Source organism: Hyla sarda, chromosome 5 (genome assembly GCF_029499605.1).
Source record: "Hyla sarda isolate aHylSar1 chromosome 5, aHylSar1.hap1, whole genome shotgun sequence".
In the NCBI taxonomy this organism is placed as follows: Eukaryota; Metazoa; Chordata; class Amphibia; order Anura; family Hylidae; genus Hyla; species Hyla sarda.
The window spans coordinates 107,546,969-107,559,377 of record NC_079193.1 but is presented as its reverse complement, the minus strand read 5'-3'; the positions used below and the strand labels follow the sequence as shown (position 1 = coordinate 107,559,377).

The window sequence follows — 12,409 nt, the reverse complement described above, 5'->3', positions numbered from 1 at the left end:
AGGGAAAGTGGAAAATGTAGGGAAACCTAAGTAAATACCGTGGAAAATAAATTGAAGGGAATTAAAACCCACAAAGAAACCTACACTCCACTCTTAGTAAATAAGGGCCATTGTGTTAGAAAATTCCCATCATAAAAGCCTATGCTCGCCTTTCTATCCAAAAAGAGAATCCTTGCAGATGTCAATATATTAAGTTTTGAAGATAAAATCTTGGTATTATTGTTTTCTTCTCCTTCGTGCGTCTGTTTCAAATGTCAGTTCATTAGCACAATGTTTTACCTACTCAATCTCGGTTATTCTTATCTTATCAGATGAAAGAAATTGGAAAATGTTATTATATGAGATTTACTCCTACAATAGTAGACAAGTTACCAGCATGTCACTGTATTACAATGATGCCACTATGAATACTGAATCTACTTCACAATTAATGGACTGTTTTGAACACACAGGGAAAATATTTATAGTACATTTATGAAAGGCAGACATGTTCTGAATTGTATTATATAGCTTACTAGAAAGATATTTCGTTTTCTATAGCATGGAGCTCTTGTGTACATAAACTTTTAATGGAATCTATCAGCTCTGTACCAAGCTAAGATCATAAGTGTCAAGGAGGCCTGGCTGAACTATCGCATGCATGCCTCCTCCTTCCCCCACACCTATGTGCCTTTACTGATTAACGTATAGGGCTTGACTTCCAGCACTGACCCTTGTGTTTAAAGCAGAGAAGGGTGGGGGAGGGCAGAGACAAGTTTGCTCTTCACACTTGAGCTCTTAGCATAATATGAGGCTGACAGATTCCCTTTGTAAATTACTTCTATTAAAAAATCTTAATCCTTCCAATAGTTATTAGCTTCTGAAGTTTTCTGTCTAACTGCTCAATGATGATGTCACGTCCCGGGAGCTGTGCATGATGGGAGAATATCCCCATAGGAGCTGGACAGCTCCCGGGAATGAGTCATCAGAGAGCAGTTAGACAGAAAACAGCAACTCAACTTCAGAAGCTAATAGCTATTGGAAGGATTAAGATTTTTTAATAGAAGTAATTTACAAATCTGTTTAACTTTCCGGAGCCACTTGATATATATAAAAAAGTTTTGGCCTGGAATACCCCTTTAAGACATTTTGAAAATTAGCTCTGAGACCTGTTATCTTTTTTATACACCTTGATTAGATTTTTCATCCTTTACCTTTAGTAAATTCAATTGATTGAACGTGATTTTAGCCTCACAGCTGATAATGCATATCGGTGCAAAAAAACAGGCAATGAGGTGAAAGGAACTGTCTGTAGAGCTCAGAGAAAGAACTGTGTGGATCATTCACAACAAAAAATATCCCACTGAGGGAAGGGGTTAAAGATTCAAATCTAACCGGCACTAACTGGCCCCAGGGTCACTGACACCCCTAACAACGCAACCCTTCTTCCCAATAAAATATAACTTTTATTTCTTCTGGTAAAATACCAAAATATCGATATGAAAAAATAATGGTGTGAAAACTAAATGTGCATGAAAAACATTTCAATATACTCCAGCACTAGAAGCTTATTACTACTAAGAGTAGTATTAAGAACACCAAACAAGTGAGCCATCTACATTTTTTGCTCCATCCAGAGTGGCTTTAGGCCTCAGAAGCAAATCCATGTTCTTATTTGCATTAATCCCTAATCTGTGTTTGGATTATTGCAACAGCATTAATACTACTACTACATCAAAAGACCTAGGAATTATTTACGTGTCAGCCCAGGGCGTATGAATTGCTATTGTACTATGCACAATAATGGTAAAATATACATGGTATGGTCAACATACTTTCCTATACTTTATACCTTACTTATTTATATATATATTTTTTCCCTTTTTGCACAGATATCTGGCTATTGAAATTAAGAAGAGAGATGGATTTGAACTTCTCTGGGAAGTATGTAATATATTTAAGTATATTATCTGTTCATATTGTTGGATAATATTCATAAACTTAAAGGGTATAATCCAAGTTGTTTCAAAATGTTCCCCTCACTAGGAAAAAAAATCATCTGAACATACCAGTTTGCATCCGCTGATAAATGTCATGCATTTCCAATACAGTTAATTCTTGCCAAAGCTCTTCTGGTCACCTATTTATTATATCGAGTCTTACACAGTCCTGAAGTATTTATGTGTATAGTATGAGGTTTAACCAGGTTTGGGGCCTGACATTTGGTTTATTGACATAGGCACACTATTTGGTTTTGTAAATAACATGGCCACAATAATCTGACCTTTTTATATTCATGGAGAGTTATTTGACTTCTGAATAAATGAATTACATAATTGGACTTTGTGTCACTCATCAATCTATTTATTTGGATGTACAAGCATGTTCCAGGAATACTGATCTGCACATACCTACTTTATCAGAGCAGGATACAAGATAGAGAAGCAGCAAAAGAATCTGGTCTCAAGTTTAGCTTGAGTTACATCATGAAGAAACAACTTACATAACGTTTCTCTTAGCATGTCAAAATAATTTCTGCCCCCATTGGTCATAAAATGTGTTTAAACAGGCATAGGGTTAGTGCAGTACCATGTTTAGCATCACTTCTTCTGTTAAAGGGTTATCTAGCTAATAAAAATGTATGCCCTATCCACAGGAATAGGGTGAACCCTTTCGGTACCCAAATTCTAAGATGTACTGATCTTGGCAATTGGCATTCAGCCAATCACCTACTGAGGTGGGACACTATTGGCAGAGCAGGTCGTCACTGCTGAGAAGAATACGCCTTGGATGATGGGAGCCAGAACATTCAGCAGGGACTGGATCAGAGTCTGTCCCGGTTATGGAGACAGTAAATAAATTTTTAAAAGCTAGATAGCTAGATAATTTTTGGATAATGGTTATAATGGTACTGGATTATATGTTTACTTTGAGAAGCTAATGCAGAATTGACCGCCAATAGAACTGCACCCTCTGTTTTCACTTTACATTAATGGACGTGTATTAGGCATACACACTCCTCACTGTAAAACATTCACGCCATCTAGTGACAGTGAACAGACACAACAGCCTCCCAGTTACAGTGCCATCTATTGACGACGGACAGACATAACAGTCAATACATAACAATCCTCTTTGATGACATAATTGTCTTAATAACTGGGCCAATGTATAACCTGTTTTGGATCTGATAAATCTGAAGGAATAGTCTAATTGAAAGTGTCCTTTACATGTCACTCATTAACCTGAGGTACATCTGATGGTGGAGAAAATGTTTCCTTTTGTTCCCCCTATTGAATAAGGGGTAGGTTAGTGGCACGTAGGACATCACTCTGAACTATTGGAGCCATTACCACATAACTTTATCCAGAATATATATATATATATATATATATATATATATATATATATATATTCTGGATAGAGTTATGTAATAATGGCTTATAGACAACAACAGTGATGGAGTGTTTTATACATCCGGGACCTTTATTTGTGGGTCAAATGATTCAGGCATTTGGATGCCTATAGAACAATACTGATGTTCACCTTTATAGTATAGATATTATATTGCCTGAGCTTTTATTTTCACTGTATTTACAAATTATGTATTTTACATAGTCACAGTTTTACATTAACAAAGGGTCATGAAATCTGTTATACCGCATATAGTGCATCAAGGTAAAGTCATTATGAATAAAACTTTTTTTTTTTCTTTTAGCCGGAGTACACAAATATCTGTTTTTGGTACATTCCACCAAGTTTACGAAAAATTGAAAAGGGACCAGAATATTGGCAAAGACTGAACCAGGTAGGTATTAACAAGATTTCCGTACATGTGGTTTAGATCTGTAATGTTTTGTACATCAAATTTACACTGCACAAAATTGAAGAGAAATTAGTGGCTGTTTGGGCTTATTAAGTTTCTGACTCCCCCAAGTGGTAAATGAGGATGAATGCAAGCGAAGAGGAAAAACAAGGGATTACCTTAGGCTTCAGCCACATTACATCTAATATGCATTCCCTGTTATATTTAATAGATGTAGCTTATTAGTTGTTTTTTTCTGTTTTATCGAATATTGTATATGGGAATATTCAGCTTATATTATGGGAATCTTTAGCATCACTAACATGTTTAATCTATGATATTATTCTAAAATATATGTTTGGAAGCAGAGTTGTATTTTTTCTCACATAAATAAGAACAGAACTTTTTCAGTCATGGCAGACATGCCTCATAATGAGTGTAATGCAATTCATTCATTCAAATTTACTCCAGAATTCGGGCGCATTTGTAATGGTAAATCTGCTTCATTGGGCTTCTCATGTTTTTTTCCCAGCTTTTTTTGTAGGACCAGAGGTAACATTGAAGTCTATAGAAAGGACAAAGCAAACAATGGGGAAAATGTATCAAAACTTCTAACGAGTAAGAGTGGTGCAGCTCCCCATAGCAACCAATCAGCTCGCTTCTTTCATTTTAAAAGGCCTCTGGAAAATGTAATCTGATTGGTTGCTATGGGCAACTGCACCAATTTTCCTGTACACAAGTTTCGATAAATCCCCCCAATCTATGTTTCCTTGTTTCTTTTTCTTTTTGGGGGGTCAGTTGCATTATTCCAAAACACAGCATAATCTTAATGTGGTATTTTTTTTAGACATCTTTCACATAAACCTTCCTATAAGATGCAAAAATGGCAGTAGAAAGGCATATTACAAGTGTAACAACTTAAAGAAACCCTACCACAAATCCTCGAAAAATCCTTGATATTCATGGCATTTGGCTAACAAAAAGAGGAAAAAAGGAGGATAATGGTACATAAATGCAACAATATATATATAAAAAAAAAAATAATAATTATTATTAATATATATATATATATATATATATATATATATATATATATATATATATTAAACAACAAAAAAGGATAAGTTGGCCAGCACATATTGATACCAAACTACTGCATGGACCTGGCATACAGGTGCACGCTGCTAGGCTGAATATACATAAACAAGGGAATACAGCAGCACACTGCTAGCACAAAGATATAGATAAAACATGAAATGCTATATTGCTATAATTCAAAAAATGGAAAAATGTTGGTGCTTTGCTCACCATTTGGCCAAATAGTTTGGACCTCCATGTTGGCTCCTGCACCCCACCCATCTTATAAGGTGCTGGATGTTCCAGACCTAACAAGCTTGGTAACTGATTGCACAGAGGCACATTCACAGTGTAGTGTCTGTCCCAATTAGGTCACCTTATCGAGGTGGGATGGTCCAAACTATTTGGCCAAATGGTGAGCAAAGCACCTCAATTTTTCAAATTGTAGCAATATAGCATTTCATGTTTTATCTGTATCATTGTGCTAGCAGTGTGCTGCTGTATTCTCCTGTATATATATATATATATATATATATATATATATATATATATATATATATTCTTACTAGAAACTTGCCCACCTAGCAATAGAGATATGACATATATGAGATATAATACTTCCAGTGGCTTTGCTATGAGGAGGTGGACAGCACTGGGTGACACCCTCTGGTGGGGTGACACCCTGACTCTGGTGCATCCGTCCCACACCTGTTAGCAGTTGCACAGTGAGTGACACTAGAAAGCTAAATATAGACTGGAGGTGCACAGTACGTACATGTACTTCTATGCTGCTCACCGCCAGTCTTCTTCCTGCATGGAGTTTTAGGTCAGGAGAGGAGGGGAAGGAGCAGAAGCAGCACGGCAGCCTGGAGAGGTCAAAGGCTATCAAAGCCAGGAGGCTGCCTGTGCCATTCGTCCCGTGCCATCCTCCTCTTCTTCACCTTTGCACCTCTTCTCCCAGCTGTAGACCCCCTTCACAGCACTCCTTGAATGGAGGGAGTGACATAGATGTTAGGAAACTGCATGAGATTAGTGTGTTACAGTGGTCTCCAAGCTATAGTCCTCTTGCTGCTGCAGACTACAACACCAAGCATGGCTAGAAAGCCTTTGCTATCCAGGCATGCTGAGAGTTGTAGTTTTGCAACAGCAAGATGTCCATAGTTTGGAGACCACCAGTGTAGTGTATGAGAATGTGTTAGCCTCTTAACCCCCCTGTTAACTCCTATAGGAACATAAAAAGTCAGTTTTTTCCAAATGTGAATAAGCCCTCTTCCCCAATAAAAATAAAAATCCCCCTTTTCCCATTTCCAAAAAAGTGTAAAAAGATAAATAAAATAAACATATTAAATATTAAACAGACTATTAAAATATAATAAACAAAAGTATAACGCCGGTACTACAGTCTATGGTTAGCAGGAATTAAGCACAGATGGACCTTTTCGGTATAATTCGATGTTCACAATGAATGGCTGTATGGCTTGTGTATAATGACTTCGGGTGGTGCTCACATTCAAAGAAGACAGTTCACATTGAGCAAATTTTTCATGAAGAAATTAGAAACGATAGAGCACTCACCACATCCTGAAGTCTGGAAGAAGTAGCTTTTATTCCAACATAGATATCCCATTACACAGCAGGGAGCAGGATAGCGGGGTGCGGACATGAGGCGAGGGACAAACAAACAGGTGAAGGAGCGACAATTGTTTCACGCTGTATAGCGCTTCATCTGGCTCCAAACTTTAGACTATTAAAATATAATGTTAATTATCCTATACAGTGAACGGTGTAAACATAAAAAAGGAAAAGTCTAAAATTGCTGCTTTTTGGTCACATCACATTCCAGGAAAATTTAAAAATAAGTGATCAAAAAGTCACTTATATGCAAAAGTAGTACCAAAAAAATCGACAGATCGCAAAAAATGACACTCATACAGCCCTGTATACAGAAAAATGAGAGAGTTAGAGGGGGCAGAATAGAGCAATTTAAAACATACTAATTTTGTTTAAAAAGTTAGTTTTTTTTAAATAATAGAAAAGCATATTCACATGGGGCATCATTTTAATCTTATTGACCCAAAGAATAAAGAGAACATGGCAGCTTTACTGTAAAGTGTACAGCATGAAAACGAAACCCTCCAAAAGTTGCAAAATTGTTGTTTTCTTTTCCATTTTCCCACAAAATAATATTTTTTTGGTTGAACCGTACATTTAACGGCAAAATGTTGTTACAAAGAACAATGGTTCACGCAAAAAAACAAGTGAAAAAGCAAAAATGAAATTGTGTTCTTTAGGCCAAATCTGCTGTGTTCCAAAGGAGTTAATGGGGTTGTAATGGCGGGGGGGGGGGGGGGTGACACAATTTTCTACCGCACCGGGTGACACTGACCCTAGCAATGCCACTGAATACTTCCTTTCTACCTACATTTGACTATGGGAAAACAAGTATTTTCACATAGATTAGAATTTCCCTTGTCCTAAAAAAAAGTTAAGAAGATTTCGGGCTACAATCTTCAATTCTTCATTTATTTTCAGAGCCCAATATTTAGTTTGTGCCCTGCTCCCACTTTCAGACTCTTTGTAAGGGGTTGTCTCCCCAATAATACATGCTACATAACGCTACATAAAACTGTCCACACTGAGGACTATCCATGTATACTGCAGCATTACCTTTGTTTGTTTATTCTGTGGCTTTATGTCCATAAAAAAAACACTTTTTCCAACCGTCACGAACAGTCGGAGAGGTGTGGTCAGGCTCTCTTCTTCTATGTCACTGCATCTCCACTGTGTGATTGATGCACAGGTCCTCCAAGCATGCACTGGGATTGCATGCACTCTAATACTGAGCGACAGCGCATGCGTGGCAGACCTTAGTCAATCTCATAGCAGTGATGCAGTAACATAGGAGAAGAAAGGCATAGAAGCCTGGGGCATTGAGGATTCCTTGCTATGCCTCTACGACTGTTCCTGACTTTTGGAAAAAGTGTTTTTTTAAGGCAATAAAGCCACATAATAGCAAAACAAAGGTATGGCTGCAGTATAGATATGAATACAGCTTGAACTTAGTGTGGACAGTTTTATAAAGTGTTTACATGTGGCAGATGTGCTTTAAGTTAAATACCGTATTTTTCGCCGTATAAGATGCACTTTTTCTTCCCCAAAACTGGGGGGGAAAAGTTGGAGCGTCCTATACGATGAATACCTGCGGCCATCAATGGCCGTGACCTGCGACTAATACAGGACATCACCGATCGCTGTGATGCCCTTTATTAACCCTTCAGACACGGCGATGAAGCTGACCGCTGCGTCTGAAGCGAAAATAACACTAACCCGGCTGCACAGTCGGGCTGTTTGGATTTCACCGCGGCGTCCCGAACAGCTTACAGGACACCGGGAGGTACCTTACCTGCCTCCTCGGTGTCTGCTCCGTGCCGGGATTCCTTGCATGGCCGGCGCTCTCATTCGACATCATCACGTCATCGCGCACGCCGTCCCGTCATCTAATAGGAGCGGCGTGCGTAGCAAGGTGATGACGGCGACAGCGATGGAGCGACTTTCAGGGCAGCGGTGACAGGTCCGGAGTGGCGGGGACACGTGAGTATTACCTCCTATCCAGTGGTCTTCAACCTGCGGACCTCCAAATTTTGCAAAACTACAACTCCCAGCATGCCCGGACAGCCGTTGGGTTCACTGTTGGGTTCAGAATCTTTTTTTTCTAGATTTTGGACCTTTAAAATAGGGTGCGTCTTATATGCCGGTGCATCCTATAGGGCGAAAAATACGGTAATATGAAATAATGAAAATGTTAAAAAAGTATATAATTTCACCAATAAATGTCATAACACTCCTAAAAGTAGACCGCATAATTGCCATCCATCAGTGTAGGGCCATGTTAACCCTTTCAGCTTTGTCAAGATGAATACATAACCTTATTTTTTCATCTGGCTTTAGAAAATTGTGTCTATTTAAATAAAGTACTAATTCCATGGGAGTTTGTCAGTGAAAAGGAAAGAAAAAAAAACTGTTTTCCAATTTGTGTCGAATGTACTTTTTCTTTGAACTTTGAGCTGCATTTCCCTTGGAAAATAATGTGTTGTTCTAGAGTCAAATAGTTTTGCCTGAGGAACTCTAAAGATATAAACCTGGTTGTTTAGATTGAATTTTTGATTTCAGAAATAAAGCACTTTTTTATTTTTTGCTTTTTTTTCTTATAATAGAGCTGTGGCATATTTTTTATTTACTCTCTTCCAACAAAAAAACCTCCAGAGTACCAGAAAGTCTCAAAGATATAGCAACGATTACAGGGGAGAGAACTTTTTAATGCCAGCAATTGCAGTGAAAATAAAATAACAACAGATGATAATATACTAGAAATAAACATCTGTGTCTACATCTATTAAAAAAAAAGAGATGGCAAACTTGTTGATATTACCTGTGGGGATGCCCATGGGGTCAGATTTGGTTACATTGTCAATATAAATGCAGCTTTCAACTATCAAAGGGGAACTCCAGTAAAGAACATTTTATTCCTTAGCCACAGGACAGGGGACAAGTGTCTGATTGTGAGGAGTCCGACCGCTTGTCCCTCCCCTGCTACTTCCTGTCTAGCACCCAGGCTCTCTACATTCACGGAGTGTCCTCTGCTCCATTAAAGGAGTACTCCGGCGCGCACTTTTTTCCTTTTATCCCGTCCGGGCTGCAAAATAAAAGAAAACACACTTTCTCTTACCTGCCAACGAGCCCCCGGAGCTCCGGTAAACTCCGGTACAGGTGTTCGGTCCCCGGGCTGTATTCTTCTTACTTCCTGTTAGTCCGGCACGTCACACGGAGCTTCAGCCTATCACCGGCCGCAGCGATGTCCCGCCTCGGCCGGTGATAGGCTGAAGCTCCGTGTGACGTGCCGGGCTAACAGGAAGTAAGAAGAATGCAGCTCGTGGACCGAACACCCGTACCGGAGTGTACCGGAGCTCGTTGGCAGGTAAGAGAAAGTGTGTTTTCTTTTATTTTGCAGCCCTGACGGGATAAAAGGAAATTAGTGCGCGCGGAGTACTCCTTTGACAAATCATTTGCCGACATGCCCCTCAATGTATCTCTTTAGGAGCGCTGGAGATACATGGCATGTTGGCCACCGCTGCGTTCCATGGTCGACAGTAATTCATGCACAGATTAAAGGTTGGTTGGATGTGCATGGAGCGACCCAGGGTGCTGGGCAGGAGATCGCAGGGGGTGGGACATCGCTGTAGCCGTAGTATAGCTGAGTTGCAGTGTGACACATTGACCAAAGGAAGAAGGAATAGGATCCCTGCGAAGTCCAGGAGCAGGATACTGGAAGCAGTTGGGGGGGGGGGGGGGGAGGACAGCGGTAAGGAAGTCCAGTTTGTTTTTTTAAATTTTGGAATTTTTTTTCTTCTTTTTTTTATAAAGTATATCCCGGAATACTCCTTTAGGGTCTATCCACGCATACAGTATCCTGTGCAGATTTAATGCGCATGATTTGAAGCTGTATTAAATCCTGCACATTAAATAGACCATTAAAGGGTTTTAAACAATACAGTATATGTTATTCGAGCATTTGAGGAATAAGTTATATATTATGTATTCTGTACTCTATAGAAGATGCAAACATTTCAGAAGTATAAGCTTCTAGTATCTGTTGTTAGATTGGTTAAATGGTTAATGCCTATTAAAATGGAAAAGCTATGCATGAAAAATGCATGCAGTTTCTAAATGTATTCACTAGATGGTGTTGAAATCTAGTGCATCAGTTTCCAAGGACGTTTGCAACAGCATGTGGTACATTTAGTGCATTCTATCCTTATTGCTAGATGTAAGTATCCATTCAGACATTTCTAGTTTTGCTACTTTACAAAGATAATACAAGTAAACAGCAGCCAGTCACATTCTGAAGCTCATAATCTGTACAATGTATGTAGAGCTGTATAATTTTAACTTTTATACTTTATTATACATATATCTCTTATTACTCTTTTTATTGATGTTATACAGTAAGTAGTTTTATCTGAACTTTAGACTTATAGATTTAAAAAAAACTATTACTGAAGACAGTGCACACTCCTTCAATTCTATGTTATTGTTTATGAACAACTTCTACCAGTTGGAAACAAAATAAAACTTGTAGAAGTACCATCAGCAATAATAACATACAGGGAATGTGTCTTCAGAAAATAGTTTGAAAAAAGTTTTTATGGTAATGTTTAAAGATTGTTTGGTGATGTTTTTTTTTTTAATTTCCATTGCATTATCGATGTAATCACTGACAGAAGGATATAGATAAGATAGAATCAGGCCATTCACTGCTCAAAGCTAAGCCTTCCCCCTCCCTGCATAATGACCTCTGTACAGGTCACACAGAGCATGCCTAGAAACAATTCTCATACAAGCCAATATGGTCTCCTCCAGCTTATTGTGTTTATGTCCATGGAACTTGCTGTAAAGCTCTACATCAGGGTTACTCAACTGGTGGACTGCGGTCCAGATCCGGACCTCCAGATGGATCTCCCCTTATTCATTTGTATAGGTGTCTTTAATACACCGATGCAAATGAACAGTGGTGCACCTACTGTTTGGCAAACCCGCCCTCCGCCGGGGGCACAGGCCGCAAAACATGTCAGGTCGCCGCACTAGTAGTTAGAACAGTGTCAGGGCCGCGGGAGCGCTGCCGCAGCGCAACAATTGGTAGCAAGTCTGGGGTTAAAATTGCTGCCTATAAGGAGTTCAGAGGGAGCAGCGCTGACCGCGCCATACAATATGCTGAAACAGCAGGTCCGTTACCTTCATCCCCAGGGCGGGCTTTTTAAAAATCTGCGCAGGGCCGGACGGATCAGGGGCTGCTGGGAGCAGACGCGCACGTCTGCTCCAAGCCCCTGACAGGTCCTCACACAGTTCTCTGGCAGTGCACACAGGAGCACAGAAACAGCACCCTCCGCGCTACCTCACATTTTACCAGCAGCACTGGGGGGTGAGTGTACTGGCTGGGGGAGGAGTGAGAAGAACGAGGGGGGAGGTGAGGAGACCCGTGCATGGAGGGAAGGATGGGGAATGAGTGTGTGAGGAGACCGTGGTTGGGGGGGGGAGGAAAATGAATGGAGGGGTGAGGAGAGTGTTAATGGATGGGGGGGTGAGAAGACTGTGGCTTAATTCTGAGGGCACAGTGGCATCACTAATCCTGGGGGAACAGTGGCATCATTCATTTTGTGTGGCACAGTGGCATCCTTAGTTCTGGGGGCATAGTGGCATAATTAATTCTGGGGGCACAGTGGCATCATTAATTCTGGGGCCACAGTGGCATCATTAATTTTGTGTGGCACAGCAGCATCACTAATCCTGGGGGCACAGTGACATCACTAATCCTGGGGGCATAGTGGCATAATTAATTCTTGGGGCACAGTGGCATAATTAATTCTGGGGGCATAGTGGCATAATTAATTCTGGGGTCACAGTGGCCTAATTAATTCTGGGGGCACAGTGGCATAAATAACTCTGGGGCACAGTGGCATTATTAATTCTGGGGGCACAGTGGCATAAATAACT

General features: G+C 39.9%; 1 protein-coding gene across 2 annotated transcripts in view; it reads left to right on the top strand.

Annotated features, from left to right (window-relative positions):
* The window catches only part of GADL1 (glutamate decarboxylase like 1), a 384,680-nt gene that overhangs the window by 276,478 nt on the left and 95,793 nt on the right, over positions 1 to 12,409 (top strand). Inside the window, exons 13-14 of one of the 2 annotated variants that reach the window (XM_056520082.1) lie at positions 1,872 to 1,923; positions 3,698 to 3,791. In XM_056520082.1, coding sequence (XP_056376057.1) covers positions 1,872 to 1,923; positions 3,698 to 3,791 — 146 coding nt within the window. The remainder of the gene's footprint in view (positions 1 to 1,871; positions 1,924 to 3,697; positions 3,792 to 12,409) is intronic. The other variant, XM_056520083.1, reaches the window with a different exon arrangement.